The following is an 18,446-nucleotide window of genomic DNA, read 5'->3' as shown; positions in this document are numbered from 1 at the left end:
CACTTCTTATAGAGTACATGGTACATACTTGGAAAGGTGGAATTCTAGGCCAACTTGAGGTTTACAGATACAGAGTGGGCTCCTGACTTCTAAAAATAATAACAATAATTAAACCTTATATAATAATCTGAATTGCAAACATGGTTGAATAGAGGAAGCCTGTGTTTATTGTCTCCAGGCTTCTGCACCTTGCCTTCTCCAAGCCTCTTGAGCAGAGATCAGCCTTGACATACTTCATCTACACCCTAGGGTATGGAACAGAGTTTGAAAACTACCAGCGTATTTAGGTGTGAGTTAATATAGATCGGAGAGAAGGGAGAATTTTTATACTAATCTGTATTCATGTAGCATCTTGTTTTCTAACTAGGTTGAATTCCTCCTTGAAAGCCTCAGTTTGATCAAAGCATATTTTATTTGTAGTAAAATGCCATTTACTCTTAAATTGCTTTATTCAAAGAGCTGCATCTTACGTTTATTCTTTGTTTTGATCTGTTTATTTCATTTAGTCAACTTAACCATTATGTTAAATAGTGTATTGAAAATAACTAAGAATATGATTTGAATTTAAATACCAAACTGAAACATTGCTTGAGAAACAATTAATTTTTTTTTTAATGTAGGTTGTAATTCAGAGTAATGATGATATTGCCAGCCGAGCTATAGATCTCCTTAAAGAGATATACACAAACCTTGGTCCAAGGCTGCAGGTCAATCAGGTGAGGATCGGTGTGCATTAAAACTTCCAAAGCTAGAATTTCAATTGATAGAACTATAATCCTTATAAGATTTTTCTCTTTAAGTTATTAGTAATTAGAATTTTTTCTTTCAGTTACTACACACATATAAAAAAAGCTAGACGTGGTGATATATGCCTATAATTTCAGCATCCCAGAGCCTGAGGCAGTAAAATGACAAAATTTAAACTAGCTTTGCCTCAAAATCCATACATGGAATACTATCTAAGTGAATCTTGTCTTTATAATAATCTTGAAGTGATTGAGTTATCTTGAATGTCCAATATATATTAAAATAGTAAAGACAATGCTGAGTATGTTTTCATAAGCAGTACATAAATCTTCTAAATTTCTTTTATCTCATTTGTCCTTATTTTACACTATAGCTCCCTTTTTAAAAAATTAAAAAAAATATTTTATTAAATATTATTGTTTAGAGAAATGTTCTCATCACTATCTTTACTTTGCCCATTATACTTGTAGGTGGTGATTCATGAAGACTTCATTCAGTCTTGCTTTGATCGTTTGAAAGCCTCTTATGACACGTTATGTGTTTTGGATGGTGACAAAGACAGTATTAATTGTGCGAGACAGGAAGCTGTTCGAATGGTCCGAGTATTAACTGTTCTAAGAGAATATATAAATGAATGTGACAGTGACTATCATGAAGAAAGAACAATTTTGCCTATGTCAAGGTTTGTGAATAACTGATTGACTGGGATTAATTTTAGTTATTTGGTATTTTCCTAACCACTGCCCGTTTAAAAATGTGTATAAAAAAAGAAGAGATTTATATTTTTGAAATGTGTCTTGACTTTTAAAAACACAGGTATCTCATGAAGATATTTGTTTATTTTTGTGGTAGAACAATTAGGGAAGAAAACAATCCCAAGAGAAAAAGTAGGTCAATGTTTCTGGGAGTTTTAAAAGAAAATTTGTCTTTATTTTGTTTGGTTAAATATGTTCTCACTGTAGCTTTTAGGCTGGCCTCAAACTTACGTTATCACTGCTTTACAAGTATAGGGATTACAGGCTTAGTCACACATGCCCAGCATATTATCTTGTTTAAGTAATTGGGCTTTTAGTCCTTAAATGACAGTTTTTATTTTTATCTTTTATTTTTGTTTTTTGAGACAGGGTTTCTCAAAGTGAGTCCAGGACTACAAAGTTAGTCCAGGACAGCCAGGACCACAAGAGAAACCCTGTTTGGCGGTGTGTGTGTGTGGGGGGGGTTAACTTTGTGTATGTGAGTTTGCTTATATGTATATATGTGTTCCGTGTGTATGTCTGGTACCCTTGGAGGTCAGAAATGAGTATTAGAATCCCCTTTGACTGGAGTTACAAACATTTGAACCCTGCGAGAAGAGCTGCCATGCAGGTACTAGGAACCTAACTTGGCTCCTCTGTAGCCTGTCTGAAACAAGAAGAAATTAGTATACTCAGATTCAAAAGTAATTCAAATGAATTTTTTTGGGGGGGGTTGGTTTTGAGACTTGGTTTCTCTGTGTAGCCTTGGCTGTCCTAGACTTGCTTTGTAGACCAGGCTGGACCAGACCAGAACTCAACAGTGATCCACCTGCCTCTGTCTCCTGAGTGCTGGGATTAAAGGTGAGCGCCACCGGGCCCGGCCTTCAAATGAGTTTTTAAAAGCTGACTTGACAGCTAACCAATATAGCCAAGAAATATTTTCAAATGACCTAATGGTATTTCCTTTTTTTTATCATCATATCTTCAAGATAATATGCCAACATAGTGTTGTTTTGGAATGACTTGATGTTAAGAAAATTTTGGGCAATTCTGAGCATGCCTTTAATCCCAGCACTCTCTCCCACTTGGGGTCTGCTTAGTCTGTACATAGTAAGTTTTAGGCCAGCCAAAGCTACACAGTGAGACCCAGTGTCACAAATAAAGTTCAGGAAAAATTCATAGTAGCTTTTTATGCTCTCTAGATAAATATTATCTTGCATATTTATAAACAGCACAAGTTAATGAGTTGGGCTTCACAAGTGTAAAAGTGAATGAAATGTTACTACCATGTCTATGACTTTTGGGGGCTGTTTGGACATGGTTGCTTTGAGGTGCTCATCTTGGCCTTAAACTGGTAATCCCTGTGCCACAGCAATGGCTGGGATTACTGGAATAAAAGCATCATGCTTGACATTTATATTAATTTCTTATAGGTCAATACATCATGTTATATAGTCAATGGGCATAAATAATAACAGTGGGATATAGATAGTCATTGTGTTTTGGATATTGCAGTGTTTATAAGTTAAAGAGAACAAATATTTTCAGGGCACTAAAAAGTACTTTCTGTGTTTAATAAGAAAGTAGTCAATGTTATTGGCAGGTAAATTGAGAAATCTGCTGAATATGGCATTTTTCTTATTTTTCTTTCTCCTCCTCCCCACCAGAGCTTTCCGTGGTAAACACCTCTCTTTTATAGTTCGATTTCCAAACCAGGGCAGACAAGTAGATGACTTGGAGGTTTGGTCTCATACAAATGATACCATTGGTTCAGTTCGACGATGTATTCTCAATCGTATTAAAGCCAATGTAGCTCATACAAAAATTGAACTCTTTGTGGGTGGTGAGCTGATTGATCCTGGAGATGACAGGAAGTTGATTGGACAACTAAACCTAAAAGATAAATCAGTAAGTATATGCAGTTACCACCCAAACATTTTTTTAACTAAAACCTCAGCCTGTATTTCATTGTTACAACACTAATTCAGAGAATTATTGGGACACTTTGAATATAATATGTGAAAAACAAATGGTTATGAGAGAGTATTTTTATAAATACTACCATCTGGTTTTTGTGGAATTATTTCATGTGTATGATTGTTTTGCATGCATGCATGTATGTCTGTACCATGTATGTGCCTGAAACTGGAATTATAGACAGTTGTGAACTACTATATGGGTGCTGTGAATCTGAACCCAGGCATCCTACAAGAGTAGTCCGTGCTTTTTCTTCTCTCTCTGTCTCTCTCTTTTGAGACAGGGTTTCTCTGTGCAGCCTTGGCTGTGCTAGATTCGCTTTGTAGACCAGGCTGGCTCACAGATATCCGCCCTGACTCTGCCTCCCAAGTGCTGGGATTAAAGGCATATGCCACTGCAGTCGGTGTAGCTAGTGCTCTTATTCACTGAGCCAACTCTCCAATCCCACTATGTAGTTTTGGATTTAATTGTTGGTATATCACTAGGTTCCAAGTTTTCTGGTTTATGTTGTTTTTTTTTTTCTTGTCTTTGATTCTAATATGTATCATTTTCAGCTAATAACAGCCAAACTAACACAAATAAGCTCCAACATGCCTTCAAGTCCTGATAGCTCTTCTGATTCTTCAACTGGATCTCCGGGAAACCATGGTAATCATTATAGTGACGGCCCCAATCCAGAAGTGGAAAGCTGTTTGCCCGGAGTGGTAAGTAGGTTCTGTAGTGCAAGGCCTTATGCTTGAATTGCTAAGAAAAGACAAGTACATTAACATTTTTTTTGTTGTTGTTGAACTCTTTGCTTAATGAGGCAAAATATCTGTATAATTATTCCTCAGCTTCAATAAAGTCCTTTGAATGGTACGTGTAAGTGAATTGAAATTTAAAAACAAAACTTTCCTATAGTTATCATTTGGTTATATTTGTATATAATTGATCTATTGGAATTTAATAATAACATTTCAATATATAAATTTAGAAAGTTACTACTGTTTTAACATATTTGTCTTGTAAGAATTGGATCCTTTCAAAACTTTGTATGTAGGAGAATACCTGTAATCTTTTTCATTGTATCCAGAGAAAACAGTGGCATCCCTTACTCTAGAACTCTGCTTTCTCCCCTCTAATTAAGAACTTTAATGGTTACGGTAACACCAGCGATTGCAGTTCAAGAACCAGGTGGTTAGGAGGTTAGTAGTGGCATTTTTGCAGTTCACCAGGTTCAGTCTTCTTAAGTCATATGTAGGTGAGAAGAAGTAGAAAGCTATTACAAATGTGGCTCAGATAATGTGTTAGGTCTGTATCATGAAGATAATTTGTTGTGCATGCCTGTAATCCCAGCACTGGGGTGGCAGAGGCAAGCAAATTACTGTGAGTTTGAGGCCAGCCTGGTCTACAAAGCAAGTCCAGAGAAACCCTGTCTCGAAAAAAATTATAAAGGTTAGATGAGGAAGAATGACAAATAACAGGAACAAACTTTGGTCATAGGCTTTTAGGAAGAAAGAACTTTTTTTTGAAGCCAATGAGAAAATTACAGCTAATTATTTGTTTATTTTGTATTCTAGATAATGTCACTTCATCCCAGATACATCTCTTTCCTTTGGCAAGTTGCAGACTTAGGGAGCAGCCTAAATATGCCACCTCTTAGAGATGGAGCAAGAGTGCTGATGAAACTTATGCCACCAGGTAAGATGTTTTCAATGATGATACAATGCATTCTAATGATAGGAATGTATATTAAAACTTATTTTTCTAAGTGAACGGCATAGTAGTAGGTGGTAAACTAGCCTGTAGGCCAGAATTTTTCCACAACTTAATTGTATATAGCCTACATCCAAAGAAAGTGTCTAAATAATCTATGAGCTGAGATAAAATCAAGAGAATATCTTTTTGGGGTCTTGTGAGATGGCTCAATGGGTGCATAAAGTTGTGTGCCTATGGTTAGATACCTGGGACCCACACATTTGTTCATTCAGTCAAACATACAAATAAATGTAACTTTAAAAAGTTTTAAGAATATTTATTTATTTTTGACTCCAGATTCTATGAAATTTAAATTTTAGTATCCATAATCTTTTCAGTTTTGCTGGCTTATAGCTAGTTAGTCATTCATATGTATTGTTCATCAACAGCTGAGAGCTCAGTAGCAGAGATTATGTTGCCCAAAATCCTAAAATAGGTACTGTGGCCATTTGCAGAACCTGTTTGCCTGGGGCCAGTGGCCAGTAAGATGACTCAGCAGGTAAAGGTGCTTGACACCAACCTTGAAAACGTGAATTTGATCCCTGGGACTCACGTGGTGGAAGGAGAGAAGGAATTCCAAGTATACTCTGATAACCACTTGTGTGCCCATGGCACAGGCACATAAGAAACAAGAACACAAACATAAATAAATTTAATTGAAAACTTTTTAAAGGAAAGGAAAATGATTTACCCATTAAATATCATCTATATACTGCTTAAATGGGGCCCCAAACAAGGATACCACCAGTAGATGTGCTAACATGAAAGGAGCTAATTTCATGGGTCCTTAACTCTAGAAAACTAAGGAATATAGAGAACAGCATTTTTTTCCCTCAAGAAGAGCCCCTCCCCCCAAATGGTTATTCAATACCAACGTTCATCCTTGAAATGATACCTCTACGTGTCTAACAGAAATAGAGGCTGTGAATTTGAGGGGAATGGTACATAGGAAGGATTGGAGGGATCAATAGGTCTGCCTTAATAGTTTCCTGTTTGCTTCGTTTTGTTTTTTAGAAAGAATAGATGGGTAGGGATGTGGGTGAAGTTTGGAGAGTGGAAAAATATGATCAAAACATGTTATATTTTAAATCAAATGATTCCAAGATTTTCGTGTCATTTACTGTAGTAGTTCTCTTTTTGGTCTTGTTCTGTCCTTTGAGTGGGCAAGATGCAGAGTTTTTGTTGTTGTTCCTTACTGCTGTACATACCTTGATAATTTATTGACAGCTCTTCCTCCTTTTTACATTATTAGTTCACTATGTAATTGGTCCACAAATGAAGGAGAAGGAAAGTCATGCTTACATTTAAGCTGTACAGGAGGTCAGACACGTGGTAGACAAGAAGCCACTTGGCAGGGAGTGAAGCTTTAGACAGAAAAAGAAAGCTGAAAGTACTGGGGGCAAAGCCCAGCTGTTAAGGGAAGCATGTTTTCTGCCTCCTTCAGGCAGCTACTGAGGTTTTACAGCTTACCAGGCTGAGTGAGTTGTTTTCCTAAGAGTTTAATATAAAGAATATTTTTGTTGTAATTATGATTATATTGCTTTTATAATTATATTATTAAAATATTAATTTTTAAAGCCCTGAGGTTTTTCTTTAAGTTCTAATAAAATTGTCCTTCATCTTCTAAAAAATACCCCAAGACTATGGCCATCTATTGATGGCAAGATTATGAATAGTTTTTTTTTAAAGATTCATTCATTCATTTCATTTATTTATTTATGTGTATAGTGTCCTGCCTGCATGTAGGCTTGCACACCAGAAGAGGGCACCGGATCTCATTACAGACAGTTGTGAGTCATGATGGGAATTGAACTCAGAACCTTTGGAAGATCAGCCAGTGTTCTTAACCTCTGAGCCATATCTCTAGCCCTGATAGTTGTTGTTGTTTTGTTTTCTAAGTCTATATTTTACAATAAAAAATTTACATATGATCAGGGTCCTAAAATTATTTCGGTATACATATGTGTAAGAGCTGGAATGGCCGTAGAGCAATCCATTGGTTCACACACCTGAGCATTAAATGATTTCTTTAGAATTCATTGCTTGCTTTCTTCCTTCCTTTTTGGTCTTTCAAGACAAGGTTTTTCTGTGTATCCTTGGCTTCCTGAAACTCTGTAGACCAGGTTTGCCTCAAATTCATAGAGATCCACCTGCCTTTGGCTCCAGAGTGCTGGGATTATAGGTGTGTGCCACTGCTGGTGCCACAAACCCCCCCCCCCCCCCCCCAACCCCATACCCCTCACCCTTGGCCATTGCTTTCTTTTAAGTATTTTTTTTTTCTTTTTTGTATATTCCTTGCTGGCCTGAAACTTGCTATGCAGATTAGGCTGGCTTTGAACTCCAATTTGACTGCCTTTACTGGGTACTGGGACTTTACAGCATGCACTACTGTGCTTGGTTGCGAACTTTTTAAAAAAGATTATTAATATGTATACAGTGCTCTGCCTGTGTGTACCCCTGCAGGCCAGAAGAGGACATCAGATCACATTATAGATGATTGTGAGCCACCATGTGGTTGCTGGAAATTGAACTCAGGACCTCTGGAGGAGCAGTTAGTGCCCTTAACCTCTGAGCCATCTCTCCAACCCCCACAATTTTTTTTGTTGCTATATATATATGCTTTGTGTGTGGGTGTGTCTGTGTGTGTACACCACAGTTTGTGTGGAGGTCAGAGGATGACATCAGGAATCAGTTTCCTCTTTCTACCATGTAGGTTCTGGGAATTGAATTCAGGTTACCCACCAGTTTTTGGTAAGGACATTTACCTACTGAACCATCTCAGTTGAACTCATTTCTTCTCTTCTACTTCTTTTTGGTTACATCCTACACATAATGTTTTTGCTTTTTTGTTTGTTTTTGTTTTTGTTACTGTTTTTGGACAGGTATCACTAGGTAGCTCTGGGTGTCCTAGAACTCAATATGTACACCAGGCTGTCCCTGAACTCAAATTTGCCTGCCTCTGAGCTGAGACTAAAGATGTGTACCACAGTGCCATGCTTTATTTTTTTTCCCTTCAATTTTGAATTTTTTTTTTTTAAGGTTCAGTTTTTTAGTACTAGGATGTCTCTCAGTCAGACAAACTAGGTAATATATAATGTCATAAGACAAATAAATTTGGAAGAACTGTTGTTGTTATTTATGCTTCCTCTCAAAGTTGTTTGTTTTACATCAGTCTCCTGCAGCTAAATAGAGCATGCTGATGGGAGGCTCCTGGATGAGAGGCTGTTTGTTCCCTTGTGTTTAGGCTGACTGATTAAAAAAGGCCCTGGTTGGTGGTTTGTTTCCTTCTCATTTTTTGCTTTTAAGTTAACTCAAGTATGGTCCTGTGTTTTAGAGATTCGATTGAATGTATAGCTCAAGTAAACTGTTGGCTGTTTCATGCTCTTGAAAATGCTAGAAGTGCTATAAATATGAATTGTGTTTTATTTCAGACTATGCCTCTCTCTTTTACAGATAGCACAACAATAGAAAAATTAAGAGCTATTTGTTTGGACCATGCCAAACTTGGAGAAAGCAGCCTTAGTCCGTCTCTTGACTCACTTTTCTTTGGTCCTTCTGCCTCTCAAGTGCTATACCTAACTGAGGTTAGTTTTTTGGTTTTGTTTTTCATTTTGAATGTAGTTCTTGTTCTTTAAATTTGATCTGTGTACTACTGTGAACAATTTTGGATAAGATTATAACAAGGTGGTTTTGAAATGACCAATAATGTCTTAGCAGTCTTCTTGCTGAAATCGAGGTTGAATTTTAAATCCCTTTTAATACAATCCTTCTCTTTTTCCCTTCCCCCTTTTATTTTCAGGTAGTCTATGCCTTGTTAATGCCTGCTGGTGCACCCCTGGCGGATGATTCCTCTGATTTTCAGTTTCACTTCTTGAAAAGTGGTGGTCTGCCCCTTGTCCTGAGTATGCTAACCAGAAATAACTTCCTACCAAATGCAGATATGGAAACTCGAAGGGGTGCCTACCTCAATGCTCTTAAAATAGCCAAACTGTTACTAACTGCCATTGGCTATGGCCATGTTCGAGCTGTGGCAGAAGCTTGTCAGCCAGGTGTAGAAGGCGTGAATCCTCTGACATCGGTAATACAGACTTGTTTTGGTTATTTAAGATCTCTAATTGTAGATAAAAAAATTTTAAGGTTAAATTTCTTAGTAATTCTAAGAAATTTTCTTTCCATGGGTATCTTGTTAATAGAATTTTTCACTTATACCCAAGATTTGCCTACTATCAATCCTAAAAGGCAGTGGAGATTGAAAGTGAGAGGGAGTAATTTTAGGTAATTGCCAATATTTAAGACAGAATAATGGGAGACTTGGAGGCAGTTATAATTTCTTCTTTTAAAGAATACTTATTTTTTATTTTACGTACATTGCTGTTCTTCCTGCACTTACCTCTGAGAGAGTGTTGGATCACCTTTAACTGAGATTACAGACAGATGTGAGCTGCCATCTGGGTGCTTGGAAATAAACCAGGCTCCTTCGGTAGAACAGCCAGTGCTCCTAACCATTGAGCCATCTCTTCATCCCTCAATAATTGTCTTATCCCATTTGGTTTTTTTTTTTTTTTTCTTTTTGGTTTCAGTTTATTGAGACAGGGTTTCTCTGTCCTGGAGTCTCTTGTAGACCAGGCTGCCCTCACAGAGATCTGCCTGCCTCTGCCTCTCTGAGTGCTGGGATTACAGGCATGCACCACCACCCCCAGCTCAGTTTTATTTTTTATTTTTTCTGATTTTCAAAGTAGAATTTGATAACTGGAGATTATAAGCAGGATACACATGTAAAAGACATTATGATTTACTGTATCTTTAGATGAGATCGGACTTGATCTGTTTGTAGAGACATGGATTAAATTAATCTGGAATAGGTGATTGTGGAGAAATTTGTGCCACTTGCATACCATGTTGGCGGGGTGGAGTGCTTTATGTTTGAATGTGGAATGAAAACATCCGGAGGAAATGTTGAATGGAGTACAGATGATTGAGTCAAGTCATAGAGTATTCAAGTAAAATGGTTAACTTTTTTCCAGGTCAACCAAGTAACTCATGATCAAGCGGTGGTGCTACAAAGTGCCCTTCAGAGCATTCCTAACCCATCATCTGAATGCATGCTTAGAAATGTGTCTGTTCGTCTTGCTCAGCAGATTTCTGATGAGGTTAGTATTATAAAAGTTATATAGGACATATATACAATGTTTTAATTATCAAATTTACTTCATATTTAAATTTTTTATTTTATTTGTGTTTTGCCTACATGTAATATGTCTGTGTTCATCTTGCATGTCTGGCATGCCTGATGCCCTTGGAGATTAGAAGAAGGCATTTAGATCCCCTGGAACTGGAGCTACAGATGGTTCTGAGCTTTCATTTGGATGCTGAGAACTGAACCCTGGTTCCCCTGGAAGAGCAGCCAATGCTCCTAACCACTGAGCCATCTCTCTAACTCCTAAAACAACTTTTTTAAGTCATTCATATTTTACTATTTCAGTCTAGATAATGTTTTTCTAAAATTAGTATTATTAGTACTTTATTTTCAACTTTTTGTATAATACATAACATTCTTTAAGAGTGTACATAATCAGTAACTTTTTGGTCCCTACAAAAGAGTTAATTTTTTTGAGTTTAATCCAGGTAGACCATGTGCATATAATCCCACACTTGGGAGATTGAAGCAGAAAGCTAACAAATAAAAGGCCAGCTTGCATTGCAAGACCCAATTTCAAAAAATAAATTTAAAAAGTTAATAATGACTTTTAGTTGGCAGTGTTATAAGACTCAGTAGTTCATTCATTTTTGTTAACTATTATTCCATTATAAACCAATTATGGAGGCTGGCGGTTAAGGGCACTGACTATTCATTCAGAGGTCCTGAGTTCAATTCCCAGCAACCACATGGTGGCTCACAGCCATCTATGATGTGATCTGATGTCCTCTTCTGGCCTGCAGGTGTACATACATAATTAATAAATAAATCTTAAAAAAAAATAATAAACCAGCTATGGTGGCTCATACCTTTAATCCCAATACTAGGGAGGCAGAAGCAGGCAGATCTCTGTGAATTCTAGGCCAACCTGGTCTACAAAGTGAGTTCCACGACAGCCAGAGCTGAAACCCTGTTTCAAAAACATATATATGTTATGTATGTATGTATGTATATATGCGCATGCATGCATATATTCAGAACCACATAAATAAGCAAATGCATCATATATAGATAATAAAAGTAATATATTATTGAGATTATTCCATTTTTTATTGAGAAAATACACTTTGAGTGTTCCCCTTTTAGATATGAATAAAAGTATTATGAAAATATTATACCATAATTTGAACTTTCTTTTTCTCTTTGAGTTGACTCCTGGGAGTGCAATGGTTGTAATTTTCTATGATCTCTGTGTAGTCTTGGCTATCCTGGACTCTCTGTAGACCAGGCTGTTGTGGAACTCACAGAGATTCCCTCTGCCTTCCGAGTGCTGGGATTAAAACGTGTGCACTACCACTGTCTGGCTAACATGAATAATCTTACCAACAGTTTTAATTATTATTTTAATAGGCTTCAAGATACATGCCTGACATATGTGTAATTAGAGCTATACAAAAAATTATTTGGACATCAGGATGTGGAGGTTTACAACTGGTATTCAGCCCAAATGAAGAAATCACAAAAATTTATGAGAAGGTAAGAAATGTAAAAACTATTTTCCCCTATATATAAATGAATGTTAATGTGCATATGGCTACACTTTTACTATGTTTATCTTTAAAAATATAATCACTTGCATAGTTATTAAATTGTAGCTATAGTTTGTTGCTGTTATATTACCAGTTGGCCTAGTTATTATTATTATCAGGCCTATAATTATTATTATTGCAATATTTTCTAACCCACTAGCAATCACTCAAGACACAGACACTTGTTACATTTTAAAATAGCCTTAGTTAACTTGGCAGGGCAGATTCAATTTTGTAAACGACTTCCCATAGTGGAGCAGGTATTCCATACTCCATACCAGTCCTATATCCCATGCCATCTGTTTCTAATAATTTCTATCAAGCTACCTCCCATCCACAATCCCAAATACTTGCTAATGTTCTTCATCTGGGCCAAATCTCCATCCACGCTGGCCATGTGTTCTCTCCTCCACCTAACCGATGTCAGCCTTCTTTCCCTCTCTCCTCTTCTCCTGTCTCTCCTTCCCAAGATTCTCTCTGTCTCCTCGTGCCTGGGAATCTATCCCATTTGCCCTGCCCAGGTGCGATGGCTTTTTATTAATTAGCATCAAAATACACCAGACCACCTCCTAACAATAAGATTTACTTTGAAAATAAAGAATTTAATCCTGCTATGACGCTACTTTAAAAATGGAATGGCCTGGAGAGATGGCTCAGCAGTTAAAAGCACCTAACTGCTCTTGGAGAGGACCAGGGTTCAAATCCCAGCACCCACATTTCAGCTCACAATTGTCTGTAACTCCAAGATCTGACGCCCTCATACAGACATACATGCAGACAAAACACCAATGCACATAAAATGAAAAATAAATAAATTTTCTAGATGGTGGTGTTGTACCCCTTTAATCCCAGCATTAGGAAGCAGAGGCGGGTGGGCCCCTGAGTTTGAGGCCACCTCAGTCTACAGAGTTGAGTTCCAGGACTACACAGAGAAACATTGTCTCGTTAAACAAACAAACAAATAAATAAATAAGTGCATAAATAGATGGATAGGTTTTCCATTTAACTGAAGTCAGACTATCTCAAAAACTATGCTTTTTCTAAATTTTTTCCCATTATTTTTTAGTCCTTTGTAAGTTAGGGTTCTGTCGTGTATACCTGTTCTTTGGATACTGCTGCATTCGTAGGATTTTTTTTTTTTTTTTTTAGTTCTATTTATTTTATTCTTTTTACTTTTTTAAATCTTTATGAGTGTTTTGTCTACATGCATGTATACGTGCCATGAAGGCGTGGTCCTTGAAAGCTACTATACAGATGCTTTGAATGGACCCCGGTTCTTTTGTAAGAGCAAAAAGTGCTCTTAACCACTGAATCAGCTCTCCAGCCCATACTGTTACATTCTTTCCTTTAAAAAAATTATTTATATGTATATGAGTGCTCTGCCTGCACATACAGGCCAGAAGGAGGGTGTCAGATTACGTTATAGATGGTTGTGAACTACCATGTGGTTGCTGGGAATTGAACTCAGGACCTCTGGAAGAACAGACAGTGCTCTTGATCTCTGAGCTATCTCTTCAGCCCCCCACTCCTACATTCTTAAGAATATAGTAGCATCCCCTTCATATTGAATATGTATTCATATTGAATACATATTCCGCAAAATAATTGACACCCTATTTCAGCTACATCTACTATAGTACTGGCTTTTGAGTAAAATCACAGCATATTTTGGATTAGGAAAAATTTCAAACCCTTTCTGAGCAATTGTCCACAGAGATTGTAGTTTGTTTGTGTTTTTTAAATAAAGTAACACAGTAGAAAAGCTATATATAATGGATCTGCTTTACCATTTCCTCTGTATTGTGCCAGAGTGGTTCATAAGGAATGGTTGGTTGTTGGTTCAGAAGGCCTTTAGGAGCGTCTCACTACATAGTGCTTAATGATATATTATATATGCTCATTATGTCTTCAACCCCTTTTGGGTCATAGCCTTAGACTTTACTTTTTATTATAGTTGTTTCCATACTATTCGAAAAGGCCTCGAAATATGGGTAAGGAGAGGGACCAAGTATTTTAACTGAGTAGGTGAATTTTTAAGCACTAAGCTTTTGAAGTGATAAAGGATTTTTCTTTTAAGTAATTTCTAAATTGACTTGAAAAGAATTGGATTTTTAAAATTAATTTACTCATATTACATCTCGATTGTTATCCCATCCCTTATATCCTCCCATTCCTCCCTCCCTCCTGCTTTCACCCTACTCCCCTCCTCTATGACTGACTGAGGGGGACCTCCTCCCCATGTATATGCTCATAGGGTATCAAGTTACTTCTTGGTAGCCTGCTATCCTTCCTTTGAGTAAATTGCACTTTTGTAACAGAATTTTTGTTCTTGCTTCTCTTTCTTCCGTTTCTTATTTCCTCTGTTCCCCAGCCAGGAGTTTTCCCTTACACTTTTATATTACATATGGTTTTTCTTTAAAAGCTTTGTTAAATAATTTGTTCCCAATTACAATTTTGCAGACCAATGCAGCCAATGAGCCAGACCTTGAAGATGAACAGGTTTGCTGTGAAGCATTGGAAGTGATGACATTGTGTTTCGCCTTGATTCCAACAGCCTTAGATGCTCTAAGTAAAGAAAAAGCTTGGCAGACATTTATTATTGACCTACTATTGCACTGTCATAGCAAGTAAGTTTCTATTTTCAATTTTTAAAAAACTTGATCTTGTTTTTGTAAGTAGAGTCAAACTTATGTTAGCACAAGATATTACAGAAACCAAATACTCTCTGTGGTACATTAATGTTGAAGAAAATTTCACTTAATGTTTGCCCTCCCTTAAATATGTTTAGTTTTACTTGTCAAAGTTGGATAGAACATTGATCTCCTGTCTGTGCCAACTGTTAATTTAATGTGAAATTTATAAAAAGTGCTACCATATGAACATGCATTTTATAAAGATAAATTGATCATAATAAATCCCTCATCTTTCCATTTCAAGAGCATTTTACCAGTATCAGTAATGCTGTTTTGAACAAATCATTCAAGTTTAGGCATTCAAATGTGTAGAAAATGGTTTCCACCCTTTTATGCTAGTCTGATGCTGGTCTTGACATGTAAGGTAATTAGGCAAGCTAATTAGCCCAGGCATGATGGCACATACCCTGGCAGCAGAGGCAAGGGGATCTCTGTGAATTTGAGGCCAGGATGCTCTACATGTTCTGGGACAATTAGGGCTACATAACAAGTCTATGTCTCAAAAGAAAAAAAAAAAAGAAAAGAAAACTAAAAACAACCACAGCTGAGAGGTGGTAGGAGTGCTTACCTTTAATCTCACTATTGGTGAGACTAAAGACAGAGACAGACAGATCTCTGAGTTAGAGGCCAGAGTTTGAGCTCAGCTACAGAGCTAGTTCTCGGACATGCCAAGTTCTAGAAACCCTGCTTTGAAAAACAAAAAGCAAAGCAAACAAAAACCCCACAAAATCTAATTGGTATCGCTAATGCATCAGGTACAACTTGTCTACTCCTGACAACACACAAATATGATGTAGAATATGAATGAGAATGTTTACTGATCAGAAAAAGACCTTGAGTAATTTCTTTGAAAACAGCCAGTCTGACCCATTAAGAAACTCTTTTTCAGTGAAGTAGTGGTGGTTAGCAGCACATGTCCTTAATCCCAGCACTGGAAGGCAGAAGCAGACAGATCTGAGTTTGAGGTAAGCCTGGTCTACAGAGTAAGTTCCAGGAAAGCCAAGGCTACACAGAGAAACCTGAAAAACCAATAAAAGAAAAAAGTGTTTTTCATGGGATCGAAGCAAGTACAGAACAGTGGAAGCTTGCTATTACCTCTTTGAGAAAATTTGAACATAGTTGGACAGCTCTGTACATTGAAAAGGAGACTAGGATGAATCATTGTAGTGTTAATAATGCATTTGCATGGTGGTTGTAAAGGAAGGAAAGCTGATAAGTCAACACTTTTAATGAAGTCAAACCTTAGAGTAGATTTTTTTTTGTTGCTCTCTTGATTTTCTTTCAAAATCCTTCAATTAGCAAGTTTTTCATATCTAGACTAAAAGGAATTTAGTGTAATAGGTTTTCTGTTATTTTGTTGATAAGATTGCCACTGTGTAAGTTAGAAAACTATTTTGCCCCCTCGCTTTTATTTGTGTGTTACGTAGCCGGGTTTCTGTGATAGTGGTTAGAACCCAGGGCCCTGAGCTGCTAGGCAAGCAGTTCTCTACCACTGAGCTGTATCCATTGCCCTTATTTAACCCCTCTTTTTCTGAAGCACTTCATCTCATTGTTTTTCTTAACTTGTCTGTAATAGTAATATCCACCTAGATTTAGTATACTTAGAAGATTAAGATGTCAATTATTTTTTAAGGTATCTGAATTTTTTTTCCCCTCTTACAGTAAATCGCTCTTTCTTATGTACTTGGGACCAGAGGTGCTTCACATTTTGATGTTTTTGATAATTTTATATTTTGCCTAGACATTACCATTTGAGCATTCTCTACTTGAAAGGAATCTTAAATTCAGGCCCAGGTCTGAAGGTTGTATTGTCATTGATTTAACTGTAACTGGTTCTTGAACACAAGTTTATATCTCAGATACTCTTTGGGGTTGTAGAAGCACCGTGTCAAAAGAGATAGCTCTGCCCCCTTGGAGTTGGAGCGTTTATTCTAGTGAAGGGTATATAGTACAGCCTTGCTGAAAAAGATTAATTCATAATGGTTAAATAAAATTCCCATGTCATGAATCATCTTAGAGGAACGACTGTATAAACACAGTGGTTCTCTGTCCTGACATTCTCTAGAATGTCAGAATTGCTTGAAAGATTTATCACCACATTCTTGGCCAGGCCTATCACCATTTCTTTAGATTGAAAAAATTGGCATTTCCTCATGTGGCTGTTCTCATGTGGGGAGAGCATGCTTTTGGAAGCAATACTGTGGTATAAGGAACGCCTGTAGCGGTATCTTTTCTGTGATACCATAATGCTTATTGGCCCTTCTTCTCAAGTACCGTTGGATGAAATTTCTTTGTAAGAGAGTTAGTAGGTATATGGGGTTTTTTTTTAATTTTTTAATTTTTGTTTTTCAAGACATGGTTTCATTTTATATCCTTGGCTGTCCTGGACTTGCTTGGTAGACCAGGCTAGCCTTGAACTCAACAGAAATCCACCTGCCTCTGCCTCCAGAGTGCTGGAATTAAAGGTGTGCAGCTCGCTGGTAGAGGAGTTTTAAGGTTTGCTATAGAGCATTAGAGTTTTTAGCCTGTTTGGAGAAAGATTAGAAAGCATCTCTCAAACTCTTTAGTGACAGTATTAGGTCATAGCCTTTGACATGAAGTGGTAACCTCATCTACTTATGTATTTTCTCATGACTGTTTAAATGCATGTTAATTTATGTTCTCAATAATATCCATTCCCCCTCCCCAAGAGAAAACAATATATTAAATGTAAATAATTTCCATTTTAGAACTGTTCGTCAAGTGGCACAGGAACAATTCTTCTTAATGTGCACCAGATGTTGCATGGGACACAGGCCTCTACTTTTCTTCATTACTCTGCTCTTTACTGTTTTGGGGGTAAGACACTTAAAAATATGTTTACCCGTGTAACTAATCCCTTCATCAAGGAAGGATACTCAAGAATTTGAGTCTAGCTTATATCAGTTAGGGCTGTCTATACTGGTTTTATTAACAGTAAAACATTTGTTACCTCAGGGTTTTTAAAAAGGGTATTCTAAGCATGAACATATTGACTCATTAAACTGTATTTTATCATTTTCAGAGCACAGCCAGAGAGAGGGCTAAACATTCAGGCGACTACTTTACTCTTTTAAGGCACCTTCTTAATTATGCTTACAACAGTAACATTAATGTACCCAATGCTGAAGTTCTTCTCAATAATGAAATTGATTGGCTTAAAAGAATTAGGGTAAGTCACAGTTAATACTGTTTGTTTCTATCATTAAGAAATAGTGTTTCATTAATAAATGGTTCATAGTTTAGAACATTTGGTGAAGAAACTCCAAACTAGAACAGATTTTTTTGTTGCATTGTGCTTTACAGAATGAATGCATTACTACTTATAGAAGATGTGTGCTTAAGAGGTAGATACAAGCTAAGCATGGTGGTTACATGCTTTTTAGCCCTAGTAACATTTCTGAATTCAGGGTTACATAGTGAGACCTTTTTGGTCAGAGTAGGGTGTCGGGTTGTTATACTAAGTTTTTGTTACAGTTTTAGCTTTTTGCTATTCATCACGTTGTTATTTTAAAGAAAATGCTGGTGGCCTATTCCCCTCCTCCAAAAGAAAACCAAAAGTAGTCAAATACACTAATTTTGATCATATGTTTTTTGACTCCTTACATGCAAATTTATTTCTGGAGATATATATATATATATTGGTTACTTTTCTGTTGCTGTGATATGCTATCCCAACAAAAACAAGGGAGAAGGGGTTAACAGTCTGTCATGTCAAGGGAAGGAATTGCACCAGAAGCAGGAAGGTGGTCATTCACATTGAAACTGAATAGCCAGAGATAGAATGTAAATCAGGCAAAAACTCAAAGCCAAC

The 18,446-nt window shown here is 36.8% G+C and overlaps 1 protein-coding gene across 1 annotated transcript in view; it reads left to right on the top strand.

Moving 5' to 3' along the window:
- Usp9x (ubiquitin specific peptidase 9 X-linked) overlaps positions 1 to 18,446 on the top strand; it is a 115,420-nt gene that overhangs the window by 66,675 nt on the left and 30,299 nt on the right. The window contains exons 17-28 of the mRNA XM_051142419.1: positions 621 to 716; positions 1,218 to 1,429; positions 3,149 to 3,389; positions 4,013 to 4,162; positions 5,018 to 5,138; positions 8,649 to 8,779; positions 8,995 to 9,273; positions 10,220 to 10,345; positions 11,743 to 11,868; positions 14,382 to 14,548; positions 17,344 to 17,452; positions 17,658 to 17,804. Of these exons, the coding sequence (XP_050998376.1) occupies positions 621 to 716; positions 1,218 to 1,429; positions 3,149 to 3,389; positions 4,013 to 4,162; positions 5,018 to 5,138; positions 8,649 to 8,779; positions 8,995 to 9,273; positions 10,220 to 10,345; positions 11,743 to 11,868; positions 14,382 to 14,548; positions 17,344 to 17,452; positions 17,658 to 17,804 (1,905 nt within the window). The remainder of the gene's footprint in view (positions 1 to 620; positions 717 to 1,217; positions 1,430 to 3,148; positions 3,390 to 4,012; positions 4,163 to 5,017; positions 5,139 to 8,648; positions 8,780 to 8,994; positions 9,274 to 10,219; positions 10,346 to 11,742; positions 11,869 to 14,381; positions 14,549 to 17,343; positions 17,453 to 17,657; positions 17,805 to 18,446) is intronic.

This window comes from Acomys russatus, chromosome X, assembly GCF_903995435.1.
Source record: "Acomys russatus chromosome X, mAcoRus1.1, whole genome shotgun sequence".
In the NCBI taxonomy this organism is placed as follows: domain Eukaryota; kingdom Metazoa; phylum Chordata; class Mammalia; order Rodentia; family Muridae; genus Acomys; species Acomys russatus.
This window is presented reverse-complemented; position numbering and strand designations above follow the sequence as displayed.